Source organism: Ambystoma mexicanum, chromosome 1p, assembly GCF_040938575.1.
Source record: "Ambystoma mexicanum isolate Mex_15411 chromosome 1p, UKY_AmexF1_1, whole genome shotgun sequence".
Lineage (NCBI taxonomy): Eukaryota > Metazoa > Chordata > Amphibia > Caudata > Ambystomatidae > Ambystoma > Ambystoma mexicanum.
The window spans coordinates 185,338,121-185,356,933 of NC_090921.1; the positions used below are offsets into that span (position 1 = coordinate 185,338,121).

Consider the following 18,813-nt stretch of genomic DNA (forward strand, 5'->3'; position numbering starts at 1 on the left):
CTCCAATCTAAAAAAAAAAAAAAAAAAAAAAAAAAGGCGCGCCCAACAGTTTGAAGACCTCTGCTCTAGATGTACTCATCTGCTTGCAAATATAAACTGTGCAACTGCGGCAGAGCTCATGTCTGCTTAAGTTAGTTTACAGAAATGTATACTTCCATTGTGGTTATGAAAGTGAACGTCCAAGATGGCCGTGCATTGGCGCCATTTTTTTTAGCTCATTTTGGCACACACATTACAGGAGGTCAGCACAAACGGCAAAATTCAAAACTTATAAGGAGAACCGCCAATGGCGAACCTCAGATACTTTCTGTGCTTGTGATGGATTGGCACATGAAAGTAAGCATACTGAAGGTCCAAAGATACCATCCGGACCTGGAGCTGGAGGGCCTGAAGGATCTGAGAAAGGGTAACCATCTGGAACTTGGCCTTACTGGGGAACTTGTTCAAGTCTCTTAAGTCCAAAATGACTCTCAATCCTCCGTCCTTCTTGGGGATTAGGAAGGGGAGTACCAACCCTTGTTCCTCTCCACCACAGGTACTGGTTCTATAGCACCTTTCTCTAGCAGTGTCAATATTTCCTACATAAAGAGCGCATATGGAACTTTGAAAGAGCTGTTGCCCGATGGTTGTCTCTGAGGCTTCTTTAGATAGGAAGGGCAGTAACCGTGGGAAACTGTTTCTAATGCCCATGCATCTGAAGTAATCCCCTGCCATTCTTGCAGATGCTGTGAGAATCTGCCTCCCACTGGGGTCTTGTGGACTAAGCCCTCAGACAGGTTCTGGAGGCGGCTGATGCAGCAGCTGATGGTAAATAAGCCATTGCCTGGGCGATTTTAGTACCTCTTCCCCATACACCACGGGGGACTCTTCTCTGACCTCTTTGATCAACAGTCCTCTCCCTCTTCCAACTGAGGAGTAATAGCAAAAGGACCTGTCCCTCCAAGTCGATCCTGTGGGGCGAAATTGCAGTTGTCGGATTGCAGCACCAAGGGATTTGGCTGCTGTGTTGAAGGTCTGCAGCTTCTGGGGGCTCTCGTCAGCCTTGCTGCCAAATAAATGTGCGCTGTCAAAGGGCATGTTAAGAAGTCTGGACTGCTCATCCGGAGCTAAACCAGACTCTCATCTAGAAACTTGTCTGGGGACGATAGCTCAGGGGCAACACGCTCCCCTTGGAAACAAGACGACGCGGAGCAATACAGGTTCGATCCCCGGTCCGCGCTAAGAAACCTCTGGGTATTAAGCGTGTTATAAATAACCAATTAAAATTACAATGCAGGCAAATCTGTGCATTACAATACTAGCCGCCATAGCCCTGCTGATACCGTCAGCAGGGTCGTGACCTGTCTGTAGGGATTCGCACATTGCATCTTTCACATCTTTGACAATGTTTAGAAATCTCTTTCTTCCCCTTCGGGGATATGTCCATCCGCCATCGCTATGCAATCCCAAAGGGTGAAAGTTAATTTAGCCAGTGCACACCTGACATTTTCTGATTTAAGGGCCATACTTCCCGCAGAGAAAACCTTTTTAGCCAAAGCGTCATAACGCTTGTCCTCTCTGTCCAGGGGGATAGTTGGGTATGTATTTTGTTTGGATGTAGAAGTGGCAGCCTGAACTGCAAAACTTTCGGGAGTTGGATGCTTTGTCATATAATAGGGGTCATTGCTCAACACTCCGTACTTACTTGCCAATTTTTTATTCACTGTCAGAATAAATTCTGGTGTCTCCCAGTTGGCATTCACTCGCCTTTGTAGGGCTACATGAAAACAAAGAATAGGGTCCTCCGGGGGTCCCTTTTCTAGAATATCCAGGTCATCCTGTTCAAACAGAGGTGCAGGCCTACTCCAGATAGTCTACAACCATGGACATCAGTTGTCAGTAGGATCCATCAGCACGGTCTGAAGCATCTGGTCTTCAAAATTTCTGGGGTAGTGTCCAACCCACTTGCAGTCTTGTAGGGTTTCTTGAAGATTTTTTATTCTTGATTCCTCAGAAATCAAGGCTTCTGGGACCCCTGTCGCCTCATACTGCAACCCAAATAGACGCGATTCATCAAAAGATCGCTCAGGATTCTCATAAATTGAGGACAGTGACTCAAAAAAGTATTTCCTTGGTAATGGGGTTTACATTTTCTCAACATCCCTCAAGGGTTTTGCAATACTGGTCCACAACGGCGTTGAAGTCTTCGATGCCGTTGACGTTGAGGGTTCCAATGGCTGTGTCGTCGAGGACGTGTTAGGCATTGACAGAGTTTTTTGGCGCGGATGGCATTGATTACTTTATTTTCGAAGGAGTCTTTTCTCTACTCGAGGGAACCTCAGAGGGCTCCCAATGAGTTTTCTCCTGGACACCCGGGACCAAGGGCACACAGGTTTTGTCCTTTGCCTTCTTTTTGTCATGTTTGATGACATGGGCATGGCTGTCATCTTTCTTCGAGGGGGTCGCGGCCACATTCTCGAATACTTTGAGCATTTTAAGTCTGAATCCCTCCCATTCAGCCGGTGGGGCCGATTTGGTTGGGCAAGTGACCTGTTCCGGGGAGGAAATCGATGACAAAGAAGGCTATCTGTGGCGCCTCTTCTTCGAATGCTGTGAGGATGACAAGTTGTGTGGTCGGGACCTTTTAGCTTTCTTACGACGAGGAGCGATCTCCCTTAACTCGTTGGAGGATCACTTTTTCGACAGAGTCGTCGAAGGGATTTATGAGACCTACCTGCAACTAACTTCCCGCTTCGCTCTTTCAAGGATTTCGCTGTCATCAATAGGCAGGACCCATACTGTGATGTTAAATGAGTGGATCCTGGGCATCACAGAGACACGTGATGGGGATCTGTAAGGGACATTTTCGCCCTGCAGTCGTTACACTTCTTGAACTCTAATCTCAGAGTTGATGACGCTGACGACGATGCCTTTTTATTTATCACTGTCCAGTCAAGGAACCGAAGTGCATTGATTTCCGAAGCAATGGCTCTCAAGGAAAAACAGAACTGAAGTCACCGAGACAGAGGCCTTCGAAGGACATCGTGTCGACAGGCATCGTCGCACAGCACCCCCTGCTGGAAATTTTTTCCAAAGCAGCTAAAGCTGGATATGGAGGATGATATATAAGATGAGGAATATGTCGGAGGACACAATCCATTCAAAATAAGTTTTACTACTAGTTATCACCCTGATGCAAATGGTCAGACTGAAAGGATTAACCAAGAACTGGAGAAATACTTTGGTTGCTATTTAAGGTCTGGAAAAAGTTGGGTAGATTGGTATGGTTGGTCGAGTTTAGTTATAATAACACCTCCAAAGATTATACATCCCATTCTCTGTTTTTTATGAATCAAGAGTTTCATCCCTATTTCCTGCAAGAGATCAATATGGAGGAAGTACCAGTTCCAGATGTGGAGAATGAGGCTCACTTTAATGGGACAGAACTTGCAAAGCAGAGCGGAGGCATTTAAGTAAGATGAGAAATGAAAAATGTGCCGACAGAAAGCGCTGAATGGCCCCAGATTATAAGGTGAGGGATTCCATTTGATTGTCCATTTGAAAAATAGCTTGAAAAGGGAGTAACAAGTTCAGTCCACGATTCACTGGTCTGTTTGAGGTGGAGTAGGTAAAGTCAAAACAAAGAGGTGATGGCTGGAGGGTTTAGTATGAATATTAACCTCTGGCATTGCTCTGGGCAACACCCCAGACCGTTGTTCTTCGCCTGCAAAGCCATTACAGAAGGGGAAAGACCATATGCAAATCAGGCTTGGTCCCACCCTAAAAGGGGCAGGCCAGCCCGAACTGCTTGGTCACATCCCTTCTGCACGAGACCACAAGCTACAAGGTAGTCTCCAGTGATGGTAAGGTTGAAGCTCCCAGATAATTTAAAGATTCACCCCACATTGCAAGTACATTTATATTTTATTTGGTTTTATATAGCGCCTTAAACCAAAGCGCTGAACATAAGAACAAGCACAGTACAAATAATGAAATTAACATTTAAAACACAGCATATTTCTGTGATTGCAGTAACTTTCGTTAACCAGTCGAGAGAAGGTAGTATCGCAGAGAGACATGAAAAGATAAATGAACAGTGATTGAACGAAGAAAGAGTGGGGGAGGAGTATTCCAGTGCAAGGGTGTTAGAAGAGAGAAAGAGTGAAAATGAGATTGAGCACAGGGGGACGAGGAACTATAAGGAGATGAGAAGCAGAAGGACGTGGACTAGAGGGAGACTAAAATGTGTTAAGTGAAGAAAGAGTGAGGAGCAAGATCAAAGAGAGCTTTAAAAACTAGACATAGAAAATTAAAATTTAAATAGTGATGGTAAGAGAGCTATCCTAGATCAGTCAAGGAAGATGACATAGAATCACGAGGAGCAAGCAGACAGAGAACACAAATAGAAGCATTAAATACAGATTTAAAGGGAGCTAGACAAGATAAAGGAAGTCCAAAGAGTGCAGGAGAACAGTAGAAAAGCCCTGACACGATTAGAGCAGACAACGATAGTTGAGTGGCTTAAAAGTCATGAAAAGACAGGTTTTTCAAATATTGTACAGATGAAATCGACAGGAACAGGCAGATAAGGAAATATGGTTACTAAAAGAAAGATCTGAATCAAGATAGAGACCCAGATTACGGACCACGGAAGAGATAGGTAACTGGGAAGTAGAAAATGATATGAATGCAGGGGACGGAGAAGGAGAAATAGTAAATGGAGGGAAGAAAATAACCTCTGTTTTTGAGGCATTAAGCACTAAACAGTGGTCTGACATTCACGACAGAATAGCTAGAAGACAGGTGCTAGGTTTATGGTGGATGTCATCAGTAAAGTGTGGAAATGAAAGAAAAAGCTGTGTGTCATCAGCACAGAAGTGATGCGAGAAACCAAAAGAGGAAATAACCCCAGCCAACGACGAGGTGTAAAGTGAAAAAATAAAAGGACCGAACCTTGAGGAACACCATAGGTAAGTGGACACACTTCAGAAGAGGCCCCTGCCCAGGAGACTGAAAAGGCTCTCTTGGATAGGTATGATTCAAACCAGGCTAAGGTAAAGTCAGAAAAACCAAAAGAGGAAAGAGCAGACAGTACGAGTATGTGATCAACAGTGTTGAAAGCAGCAGAAAGATGCAGGAGAATAAGAAGAGAAGACTGCTTAGCATGATGTGCAGAATGAAGAGAGTCCAAGACAGAGAGAAGAGCAGTCTCGGTAAAGTACCCATGGCGGAACCCAGATTGAAAACAAGGACGAACAGAATTACGAGAAGCAAAGGTAGAAACTTGAGAATAGACAATGCATTCGAACATTTTAGAAAGATAAGGTAAGAGTGAAATAGGACGGAAATTGGAGGCAGAAGATACATCAGTAGAAGGCTGTTTCAAGATTGGGGTAATAGTAGCATGCTTACATGAGGATGGAAAAACAGAGGAGGATAAACAGCAGTTAAATAGAATTGTGAGATAGGGAACAAGTAAAGGATAGATAGATAGATAGATAGATAGATAGATAGATAGATAGATAGATAGATAGATAGATAGATAGATAGATAGATAGATAGATAGTGCAGATGGCATGGGATCCAGGGGGGAGGAGGTAGGGTGAACACGAGCAAGGAGACGGAAGGTATCTTCATTAGTGATGCAAACAAATCTAGTAAAGATTTCTTTAGGAGCTAACAGAGGGATAGAGATTCGATGATAGATCGAAATGAAGAGACCTTGGAAGTGAAATAGAGCGCAAGATCTGTACCAGTAAGCGTGGAGTTAGTTGAGGGATCTGGAATAGGATATGAAAGAAGATGGAATAGAATTTTGAAAAGCCATCTAGGATGAGAGGACTGTGAATGAAGAAGATTGAAGAAATAAGATTGTTTAGAAGAGTGATTACAATTATCGTAAAGTGCATGGTAGGATGCATAAGAACTGTAGTTCCCTGCTGTCTTCAGTCTTAACCAGCATCTTTCTAAGCACCGAAGAACACGTTGATTTGCGCGAAATGGGAGGACAGACATTTTTTAAACCTTGCTGCAAGGACAACCGTTCAAAGGAAAGACCTGAGCCGGTGGTCACAGTGGGTTCAGAAAATGACTATGAGGTACAGAGCATTTTGGGTTCTAGGTTTATTAGAGGAAAATTGCAGTATCTGATAGATTGGAAAGGCTATGGGCCAGAAGAAACTTGGGAATATGCTGAGGACGTTCATGACCTCCGGTTAGTGAAAAGATTCCACAGGCTCAATCCTGAAGAACCAGGCCCTGGGACAGGACTTTACAGGGGAAGTACTGTCAGGGTACAACAGGGAAAGTACAAGTCACAGGTTTCCCCCTTTCTCACCTGTTTTCGCTGCTTGATGGATTCCGTTGTTCTTCCTTATGGTTAGGGTCTTGCACAAGCCCGCTCGGCCGTCTTCGGCTTCCAGTGTTCGTTCAACTGCTTGTCCGGGATCGATAGTAAACTCCAGGAAATCCAGGAAAGAAAATAAGGGGAAGAAGCACTCGGAGGCGGGTGCAAGGATTCCGGGAGAAGGTTGGGTAAGAAGGAGAAGGGATAGAATGGAGCAAGGGTCCGGGAACCAGGAAAGCAACAATGTTCCGTGAAGCCGAACTACGGCGCACACGTCTAGCCACAGCTAACAGTAGCGTTGACACGCGCGGAAGCGTGGGGCTGTGGCTATTTTATCGAGCGTGCTGCAATGAACATGAAAACTGGTAGGCAGCGTTCAGTGTTTGCGGCCATGTTGGTAGTACAACAGAGTGCAAGCCCCGGCGTGACAGGGACCAGGAGGCCCAGAAGGGGCGTGTCCGATGGGTCATGACAGTACATTAGCAGATTCAATCAAAGAGTGGGAGGTTATTTTACTCACAGGAGAGTCTATGTGCAATAGGAATGCGATGAGTGCAAATATGAATGGATACTACATACTGGTTCCTTAACTATAGTGTATTCAGGATGGAATCCTCCCAAGCCAAGATGGTGGCCCCTCTTCCCTAAACTGATTGGAGGAAAGAAAACGTGCGGTATTTTGGAATCTTTAGGAAGAATCTAAACTGCCTTTCATTTTGGACCATGTCAAGACCGTGTATTGAAGTGATCTCAGTGTGTAGGAATTGTTTAAGAAAAATATCCAAAGAGTATCCAATAACTTGCCCGATTCTGAAAAGTAATTGTAAAGTATATTTACATTGTTACATGAATTGCCTTTTTAAAGAGCGCTTATTTAAAAATTGGTGTTAATTAAATAAATAACTATGTATAACAGAAACCTTGAGTGCAAGTGTTACTTGGTTACTTGTATTTACGGATTTTATTTGTACAGCTCTACAGCTCACATTTACCCCTCTTGAGATATGCTTGGCTGCTCAGTCACACTACAAACTTGTGTAGTACCGACCTATACCAAAAGGTGGGTTACCTAATACCAAGCAGATAAGTGTTGTGTAGTCTCACAGTGTGACTGCATCAATCCTCCCCCAACACCCTCCTCTGTATACTGCTGTATATCTGATCTGTTGTTACCTCTGGAAAGCGCTCAGTTATGCATCTCTACTGTTGTATACCTCTATAAAGCACTCAGTTGTGTATCTGTATTGCTGTATATGTCTGTAGAGCGCTCCGTTGCTTTTCGAAGCTAGGTCCGCACTCAATAAATGCAATAATAATAATAATAATAATAATAATACTACAAACCTGCAAGTGAAACTGTAAGGTGCAGAATGTGGGCTGGAAACAATAGGTGTGTCATAATGGCATAGGGATGCATATGCTCTTGCAGGAGCAATAACGGTTAGACAGGTTATAGTTAAACAATGGAGAAACACAAGGAGGTAATTTCTTTCAACGATAATAGTGAAAAACGCAAGGAAGTCCTAGGGGTTTCCAGGCAGGCAGAAAGAAATATTCCAAAATAAGTGAATGTATAATGGATCCCACACTGGGGATCATGCCATTCATCCCTCTTGTAATACTTCTGATGATTGCCTATGGACTTAGAAGTAGTTTGAGGCAGCAAGTCCTAACATTGAAGGAAAATTGTATAACACGTTATTTTGTGGAGTCTGAACTATTAAAATGGGGATAATAATTTACAGTCTTTCCCGGCTAAAAACTCTTGGTTGGCTTCGATCAGTTTTCACTTTCAGTGACTATTCGATAAATGGACAAAAACATACATGAATGCTAATCACGGATAAACCTTCTCCCATCAAATATTACAGCTAGCCAGCTCTTGCACCGACTAGCTATTTTCCCGCCCCAAAAAGAAGTTACCTGTGTTGGCATGCTGAGCTCAACCTTTAGTCCTTCGTGTGGGTCTTTGTACACAGCGAGGAGCTTTTCAGTGACATTCTCTAAGAAGCGATCCATAATCATGTCATGTTCTGCTGTCCACACTTCATCCTTCATGTCACTTAATGACACCAGTTGTTTAATGTTGGGTTTCTATGGAAAAATAAATAAAAAAACATAAATCCCCCGTAGCAATGCCATCAAATCTTAGAGGAGCACAAAACATGCACAATATTCTGGCTTTACCAAGGTATGCAGTGAGTTCATTTTTTCCACTTCAACTGACAACAACGTGGGTCAAGGACACTTGTTTATAGCTCATTGGAGGAAACTGGAAAGCTCTGGAGGACAAGCGAAGCAACCCATTCCACGTTGCAACCCATGGAGACTTTATCTGGAGGACCTTCCAGAGCTTCCCAGTTATCCCCAGGTGATCACAGGGGGCAACAGTTGTCAAAAGCAGAAGAGATCCCAAATCTGTCATACCTTAAGATAAGGGGGAATGAAGTACCCTCATTATGTTCAAAGGCATGCATTATTACAGGTCAGAGAAAATCAGCCACAAGACAGCTGAAAAGACACAAGGCAAGCATCCGGTCACTGTTCAATGTGCGAAGCAGGACTGAGCAGATACCCCATCCTAGGTCTGAAAGCCCCATGCAAGGATTGCAAACCAGATCGAAATGGAAATTATGCTTTTCCCAAGGAAAGTGCAAATAGCAGGTGTTTGCACTGAACTGAAAGGCGCTGCAAGAATGGAAATTAACTTGCCGGTGAGCAGAAAGACCAGAACACAGGATCAGCAATCTGCATGATACTGCTACTTGATTCAAGCATGCTGAGTGGGTTTTGTAACCTCGGACTGCTGCCAGATCCTATCACGGAAACATGCACAACACCTGCAAGCAAACAAGATTATAGGCCACACAGGGAGGGAGTGGAATCATTAGGGCAGAACCTTTAGGAAGCCAGGCGACTAATGAGGAAATTGACCCATCAACCACAACAATCATTAGGACAATTACCCCTAGACACATAAATGTCACCTGGCGTAGAGGGTGTTAGGATGGTGTTGCAGAGAGAGGAGGAAGAGGAAATTGAGAGCCTGAAACCTACACTGACCAAGCCATATAGGTCAACTACTACGCAATACACAGAACAGGAAGTGTCTAAGCCAAGTGAGCCACACTGTAGAACAGACCAAGTTGAAGGAAGAGGTTCGACTCAAGGTTAAGAATCTGGCCAGAGAGGTTAACATGAGCGAATCCTTAAATGAAGCTAGAGAACAGACTGAATACTAGCCCAGATACTTATGGTGAATGAAAGAAAGATCTTCAACCTAACTAAAATGCTAAAATCAATGTGTGGTTAACAGAATGGGGAAATGTCTACCGAAAGGCACAGAAAATAAACCCTAGCACAAGAGGGGCTCAATGCATGCCTTGGGTCAGTAGCAATTTACAGCCAACCACTTCGTTCCATAGATAACATGAAGAAGGTTGGCTGGTAAACACAAAGCCAAAGACCAGGACCATGACAAAGGCAGAGACAACGGAAAAGACGTGTGCACGGGCACTAAAACAATCCTGAAGGACATTGTCCTGGGAGCAGGTGCCCCAGGATTAGACTGCGGACATTAAGTATCTTTAGAGTAAGCTCTTCACTGAACTTCATTTATCACACCTTCCTCCCACTTTATCTCAGAATCTCCCTCGTAAATTGATTACCATCCCATTGTCGTTCTTTCTAATCTTTTATTTAATCTAAAGGTTAGGACTAACAAGCACAACTTCTGTGGAACTACCAGCGAGGAGAACATACGCCACTGAGAATGGAGACTGTACAACTCCATTCTCCGCTGCTGGATTCAGCAGGAGTGGCCATCTGATGAATAAGGGAGACTTACCTTTGTTGATCTTAATATCCTTGTTTGCACCACATTTGTTAACAATAACTAGTGAATGTGGTCATTCCCCAAATGCAAACACAAGCTCAGAATAAAAGGACACACCCCAGTAGGGAATGAGACCATGAGAAATAATGCAAGTTAAGTAAATGTTTATAAAGCAAAATATTAAATTCAGAGAACTCTGCTGCTCAGAGCGCTCTGCCAACAATACAGAAACAACATATCTTTATACACACATTTTGTCATCAGTGACGAACAGTATAAGGGATGAATAGTACGATCCCATTGGTGTATTGTATGAATACTGTATAGTCCATAGGGGGTTGGAGCAACTTGATTGGTTGGTACAGAGTTGTTGCTTCTCGCGGCCCGTGGGTCGGCTGGGCTCATCTGGGTGGGGTGGAGGTCAGGCTGAATCCGCAGTGTGTGATGATTCTAACTAATCTAACCTACACAATAATCTTTGACATGCTATGAATAAGTAACACATAAAACATATACCAGAATGCAGGGCCGTCTATAATTTGTAAGGAAACACAAAGACATTCTTAACCTAGGCCTTTGTGGGGCAAAGGCGTGGTGGTCCTTTTTGCCAGGTGGCTAATCTGAGGGTTTCGATCAGAGATTTATTCACCCTTGTGCCTCATGGTTCAAACAAATGAACTGATAGGTGTTAACCCATGGGACTAAATGATCACACAGGATTAGGTATATGGGGGCAATCCAGGGTGGTCAGTGGGGAAGCGTCTCACCAACTGCTACATGAAAGGGGAGTAGGGTGCCAAAGGTTGCGCAGGAAATTTCTAAAGGTGAGGGTTGGAGGAGTAGGAGCAGGTTTGTAAAGACTAATAAATACACAAGTCAAGATTCGCCCCGGTCACACACAGGGCAGCAAGTTCAGAGGAAGAGAAAGAATACAGTTTTTAACTTGCAACAATTCGCGCCTGGGCTTCAGAGAGAACAGGACTGGTGCGCCGCAGATAGGGGAAGAGGCGTTGCGGCTGTCGGTGCTGACTATGCGCGGCGCTGGGTGAAGGGAGAGAAATCCTTTTAGAGAACATTGTGCAGCCTATTACAAAAATGGAGTCTGACATGGCATAAAATGGAGTCTGACATGGCATAAAATGGAGTCTGACATGGCATAAAATGGAGTCTGACATGGCATAAAATGGAGTCTAAGTGTGTCATCCAATGGCTTGCTCCTGCTGTCGTCAGTGAAAGGCAAGGGGACGTCTCCCCGCGATGGGATGAGTAAATAGACTTATTCCATACAGAATGTAGAGAGGGGCATATGGACCCTTCCTCCCTTACATTCCCCCCTTTCATTACTCCTAAAGTAACAAATAACTTTGGTTGTTACTATGTCTACGTTCCTCTGCCTCCATTACTGTTCATCATCTAAAATCACCTACTGTGCGTCAGCGGAGCGGAAATGGTGCGCAAGTAGTGTTGTCGGTGAGAGACTCCACAAACGCAGTGTTTAGTGCACCATTTGAACTTTCTTCCAGATGAAGTTGCTAGAACTTTTTTGCTTCATTGCAGTGCTGCCGTGCTGTGTAGCTATCCCCTTAAGGCTTGGAGGAGTAGCCTGCTGCAGCCCGACACACCATCTAAAAGCACCTACTCCTGCGTCAGCGGAGCGGAAGTGGTGCGCAAGTAGTGTTGTCGGTGTTGCAGGTGGTGCTGGCGGAAGCAAGCCCGGAAAATCTTTTACCAAGCAACAAACCTTTTGTACAGAGGAGCTGCACTACAGAAAAAGAGACGCGCGATGAGCGAATTGACAGACCAGGACGCTGAAATTAGAATAAAAACCAGACAAGAGGTAAGGCAGCGCCTTGCTTCCTGTCCAGCCCCCCAGTCCTCGTTATCGCCTTCATCACAGCAAAGAAAAGCATCCCTTCCCTTAAGACAATCCTGCCTCCCCTTCTCTAATATAACTCAGGATAAAAGGTGAGAAGGCTCGGATGTGGAAATGCAGGGAGGATGACTTACCCCCTTCATACCCACCTCTAAAGCCAGGAACAAAGGGCCACACAGAAGAAGGAGGCAGAACTTGGATGCACCTCCTTTATTGACACCAAATGACTTGGAGGGGGAGAGAGCTCCACAGGAGACCGGTGAGACCGCCCAACCCTGGATAATAGGTTTGAGTAGGGAAGGGCCGCTGTTACTCATTGATTACAAGACAGATGGAATAGAGAGTCTGCCCGTCGAGGAGTCTAGCTCTATTCCAAGACTCCCAGAGCAGACAAATGTTCACACACATTACGTGGATCTGAGGGATATGGTGACAACACAGGAAACCCTGATTGCTACTACCAACTTTGAAGCTGCCACAGACCTGTCCCAACCCATTGAATCCCTACTCCTCCCACTATTATATGCTAAAATACCCTTTGCGCAACCAAGGGCGTAGAGACGGAAGATGAAGGCGAAAGTCAGCACAAAGCAGCCGCCGTGCTTTGTATGGTCCCACACATCCAAGTCGAAGCTAAAGTCTCCGAGCCCGAACAGCCAGCTGGGAGCCAATGGAACTTAATTAATCTCCAGGATAGAGGGGGGTTCTCCCGCAGAAAGCTATACTGACATATGTAGCGCAGGTGACTTAAGCAACATTAAGATGCTGGATTGGCAAGAGGATATTTGGAAAGACTATTGACTCAACCAAAATCCCCCCACTCACAGACCTAATAAAGGATCCTGGTATGGTGGGGCAGGAACGGCAGGTCCAATACAGCCGACCCGAGAATGGTAGTGTGAAGGGGACTCCTCAGATACTCAACGCTGATAACAGACCTTACATTCCCTGCTCCCCCAACTGGGCCATGGACTTTAGGGTCTGTCATCTCAACAGAGTAATTCAAGCCTGGCTAACAAGTTCATTCAAGACATTTCGAATCTCATAGGTAAAATCGTGAGTGAAAAAAAGAGAAGCCTATCCTTCATTATGGAGAAAATTGCAACATTAGAGGGAGAAGCTACAACGACTCTTCCCTCTCCAAATCTAAAGGGTCCCGGGAGAAGTGGCTCGTACACTGAAGAGAAAAAAGAACCACACCAGATGATGATTGATGATCCCTCTTTAAGGAAAATAAGTGAGCTATGCAGCAAAGGAAGAATGGACGACTTCATCCACACCCAGAATATTGTCATGACAGCATTAAACATCGCCATTGCTTCTTTCCTCAAGTTATATGAGACCATGAACGACTCAGTGAACTCAGCCTATGCACTGAATCTGAACACGAAGGAGCAGTTAAACAAACTGGTAGGCTTCGCGAAAAAATTAGATGCAAGACTTGAGAAGGAATCAGATATATCTTGCCAATGGCAAAATCTCCTATGCGACCTGGCACGTCAAGACTCAACTACAAACAGCTACTTAGGGAGGCTATCTTGGAAGATCACAAGTGGATGAGAAAGTCCACCCAGCAAAAAGCTTCTTCTAGTGCGATGCCTCATGACAATCAGTATGGCATGCCCTTATCTAAACATCCTGGGGATAAGCCGGATCCTGGGCCTGTAACAAAGAATGCTTTGAAACAATCTGGGGCACCCCTGGTTTTAGGAAAGGGACAAGCAGGCTTCAGGCAGGTCAAAGCTGCCTGTAATACAAAATTGGGACAAAACGAGTTAAAACTAATCTACGCAATGTTCCATGGCCCAAACCACCCGACCCAGCCCATGGCAATGAATGTGGAACATATTCCATCTAAAGCCCCCCGAAGGGAACCTACAAAAGAAAACAAAAAAACAAGCAACCAAACAAAAAGCGAATGGCTATACAGCTTTCCTAAGGAACATACAAACGCCACCTCGGGAAGAACTTATACTACCAGCAAAGAAGCCGAGGAGAGAAATTAAATTAAGTCAAATGCCTCGTGAGCAGCCCTCATTGGCATCAACTCCAGAGAGAGGGATGGATAGTGACCCGGTACCAGTAGTGGATCTGGATTCCTCTGACTGCTTGAGTGACCTCATTGAAATAATTAAAAATAATTAAGAGGAGGAATCGTGGGAAAACATCAGTATGACAGACTAGCAAGTTATAGAGAAATACTCAAACTCCGTGGATAAAAAGGAAAGAATGCCAACAGACAGAAACTCACCAGACAAGAACGAGAAAAGGATTAAAGACCCCAAGAAGTATATACAGGGCAAAAGAACGCTGAAGAACGATGGAAAGCTGACCGACCTCTTACGCCAAATGAAGGATAAAAGAAGACCACGACCTAAAGCCCAAGTCGATCTATCAAGGTCGTCTAATCGGAATGATAAAGAGCATCTAGTGCACAGAAAAATTCAGGATCACCTAAGATGCTTGAAAGATGAAGACAACAAAGATGACAGGACCCATCAGAAGCTTCAAGGCCAACCAGTAAGATTAAAAAGGAGCAACATAGGTCAACAAAAAGGCCTGTAGCCCAGCACACGCGACCTGACTCTTCCAGTGGAAAGATCTTAAAAGCCTTCAAACTAAAATTAGAAAGGACAGCAAAAGACAACAGGAGGATTCTTCTGAACAGAAAAAATACACTAACTGTTAAACCAGCTCTTATGAAAAACATGATGAAAACAAGAGACAAGCTGCTGGACTTGGGCTTTAGGCTCAGTTATTTGGAGGTCCCAGATGGAAGGGACCAGGCTAAGGATTCCTCACAAACTAGACAAGACCGAACTGTCCACAAAGTAAAATCAGCTGAGTCAAAGTCATCTAAGTATCTGTAAAGGGAACCATCAAATCAACAACCCAGAAAAAATCATCGAACCGAAGAAGCCTGCAGCGACAGGTCCGATAAACAGCACCACAGGGTAGACCACCAGAAACGTCTTGACAGTTTTTTAACAAAGCTAAGGTATACAGTAGATAACTCTAGACCAAAGGCTAAACAACCAGGACCAGGAGATGACAAGCAGGGACAACGTGAAAAGGGAATAGGAGCACCAATCATCTGGTTGGAAAAAAAGAAGCAATAGAGCCCGCAGGAAGGAGCCGAGCGCAGATCCCTCCTGGCTTCATGGAATACCAGGGGTTTTGGCCACTTATACCTCGGAGAAAGCAACTTCTTAGGAGAGTTTGAAACAACATGTTTACAGGAGTCCTGGTTAAAGACAAGTCCACCCTGCAAGGGATATCAAGTTTTCATCAACCCCGCTATTAAAGGACCCCTGGGTAGGCCTCGTGCTGGGCTCTTGACTCCAATTAAAGAGGATAGTGATCTTCAGGAATTGGACCATCAAACACCTAACAAATATGTCCAGGTGCTAAAACGGGTCACAAATAGAGGGAATCAGGAGATCAGACTCCTCTTAATCAATACATACTGGAGAAGTCATGACTGCGAGATGGACAAGTACCTGACAGACATTATGGAACCCATTGACAAATCCATGCTTGAAGATAAAAACCAATTGATCCTAATTTGCGTTGACCTGAATTTAAAGCTCCTGGATAAAAAGGGCCACCTTAAACGAAGATCATCACTAGAAACAAGTGAAAAAAGATGGATCGCTGAAATGAGCAACAGAGAAATGACAATGTTAAAAGGTCAGACACAGGGCGACCTGCCAGGAGCGGACACCTGATTCTGTAACCTAAATAGTGCCTGCCTAGATTATTGCTTTGTAGCAGGAAACACCTTAAGGTGGATAAAATCATTCACTGTAAAGAAACAAAAAACAGCAACCATGTGTTGCTGGAAGTGGAACTTCTGTGGAAGACCAATGAGGTGAGTCAACATAACATATGCCCAATAGAGCTATCATGGGGCAGGAATAGGCTACGGATTAAAGCACCTGCCATTCCAAAATTAGTGGCCCATTGGTCAATAACATCAAAAGTAATAAAAATGCGGTGGAATACAGATGGTTACTGAAGGAGTTTGAAGTGAAGAGGTACACAAATAAAATTACTATTATTGCAAGGAAACATGCATATAATATAGACCTGGTGAAGAGGAGGAGGAAACATCGAGCTGATCGCCGAAGACTCTGATGAAGCAATATGCCTGATAAAGATGAAACGATAGAGGCAAAGTAAACAACTGTATAAAAACTGGTTGAAATCCTCAAAGATCTGGAGAGCACATGCAGACACTGGACAAATGCTAGAAGCGATTAGCACCTCTAATGCACGATCCCTTTGGGAAATTATAAACAAAGGGGAAGATTTCCAGTCCGCTTTAATTACTAATCCAGTCTCAAAGGAAGACTGGGTGAAACACTACACGGCCCACTTTAAAGCAAATGATGCCATCGGGAGGACATATTATCAAGAATTAAACAATTGAGCTCTTCAAGAGCGGCTGGCCCTGACAGCATCTCTAATCATATGCTTAAAGAAAATAGGGAAGCCTGGACTGACTTCACCTTGGCACTCTTCCAACAGATCGTTAGAACCAGAACTATACCGCAAACCTGGAAGGAAGGCCTGATAGTTCCCCATCTTCAAGAAAGGAGATTGTACAAACCCCAGGAACTACAGACCAATCGCCCTCTTAGACTCCATTGGAAAGATCTTTTCTTCTATTCTACCAAGAGGCCTTAAAAGCTGGGCCATTAAGGCAGGTGTCTTGGATAAGCGCCAGACTGCTTTCATGACCGGGGTTGGCACCCCTCTAAACTTGTTTCTCTTAAACTTGTTAAAGGTGCGTGAACTGGAAACAAAAGGGAACATTTATTTAGGATTTATCGACCTTGAACAGGCCTTCGATAAAGTCAGTAGAGACCTCCTGTAGGCAAAACTAAAAAAATGGCACAGCCCAGAAGACCTCCTGGAAGCTATACAAGCGCTTTATACAAATACAACAGTACAAATAATAGTCTGAAAGGGATTTCAGGGACACGTCCAAGACGATCTTGACTTTTAAGGGCATCAAACAAGGATGTTCCTTAGCCCCCTTTTTATTTGCCCTATATCTGGTGGACATAAAAGACTCCCAGGAAAAAATACAAGCATTTCCGCCGAAGTTGGAAGACACTGAGCTATCCTAGGTCCTATTTGCAGGTGATGTTGTCTTTATTGACCAAACTGCTATAGGGCTCCAGAAACTAATTGCTGAATTTAAGAACTATTTGGATCGAAACAGAATGAAAATCAATGCAGACAAATCAATGATCCGGATAATGCAATCTGCTCGAGGTGCCAGGAAAAAAAAGACCCCTTTCACTTGGACAATTGAAAATCAGGCCTTGGAAATAGTGGATACAACAACTTACCTCGGGGTCAGAATTAATAAAAAGATCAATGAACGGGCGCAATATAACTTTTTTCAGGAAAAAGGTTAACCAAACTTACAAACCAAGGGAGAGCCCTGCACTGAAGATATGGAACTTACTCCATGATTCCAATTATCTCCTTTTACAAATGAAAGGTCGTGCCTGTCCTGACCCACGGAGCGGAGTCACTCTTAAATCTGCCCTGGGAATCATGGGAATAATTTGAGGCATATTTCTGGCGAAAAATCTTTAGACTTCCAAATTGTTTGCCAGCTGCAACAATTAGACATGAACTAAGACTTCAATCCATGGCCTCGATAATAGTACTATGGAAGACAATCTCCTACCGCAAATGCATACTGGACAGTCCGCCAATCCCTTCTGAGATCTCTTTAAATTCAAGGGTGAATAAAGGGGATACATTCTTTCAGAACTGGAAACAGAAATGCAGCGATACACTACTGCATTATAAAACTCAAATAGAGACGCTCAAAAGCAATCCGGACAAGGCTAAGAAAATCCTCAGGGAGCAGGACTGGGTCGAAACAGACTCTTTGAATGCCCAAAACAAACACTGTCATAATAAAATCTGGGAAAGGAAAAAATTGAACTATCCCCCTCCGTACCTGACAAGATTTCCTTCATCTCGTTACAGGATGCTACTGATGCATTGCAGGCTTAACCTCCTGCCACCGAGGGAAGTGTAGTTTCTAAGAAGACAGCTCACACTGCAAGACACTAGTTGCCGCTTCTGTAGGAACTATGAAATCTTAGAAACTTGACACCCTCCTGTCCAAAACTTTCACGAGTAAGGAGCAAGTATCTGGAGGGCACTACTGGTCAACTTGATATACTTGATTTACCCACAGAGGAGGAGTGGTGGGAAAGACTTATGACGGTAGATAAAGTCTGCCAGACACTGGATGCCCTTAAATTGGTGGAATGGATATTTGCATCGCTAAGGGAGGATGATGGACTGTATAACGATGAACTGTGTCAGGAGGAAGAGATCTAAGGATGCCCGAGAGTGAGAATGGACTAACAAACTCTTTTGTATGTTAAAGGTTGACATTTCTGTTTAATCAATAAAACAATAAAAAACATGATTTTGCACAATATCGAACCCCTACCTGGCACACACAAAAAAATCAGTAGCAAAAATACTATGATGGGTACCAATAGCTCATTGCAGTGCCTAACCAGGATGGTACCCAATCAAATACTGAAACACTATTGTATGCCGCCCGCCTTCATCGTATCACTGAGGTTGTGCACTGCAGTTATGTGTGATAGTGTCCAATTGTCAGCATCGGCAGAAGGCACAAATGTGCAACATGCACTCCCAATTTTTTGGCAAACACCACCTTCCATTGCTGTTAGGAGGTCTAGCACATAACGATTTTGCATGGTCATCAACCGC

The 18,813-nt window shown here is 44.1% G+C and overlaps 1 protein-coding gene across 1 annotated transcript in view; it reads right to left on the minus strand.

Moving 5' to 3' along the window:
- Nucleotides 1-18,813, minus strand: part of DNAH2 (dynein axonemal heavy chain 2) — a 3,498,763-nt gene that overhangs the window by 3,358,788 nt on the left and 121,162 nt on the right. Inside the window, exon 4 of the mRNA XM_069646273.1 lies at nucleotides 8,249-8,419. Coding sequence (XP_069502374.1) covers nucleotides 8,249-8,419 — 171 coding nt within the window. The remainder of the gene's footprint in view (nucleotides 1-8,248; nucleotides 8,420-18,813) is intronic.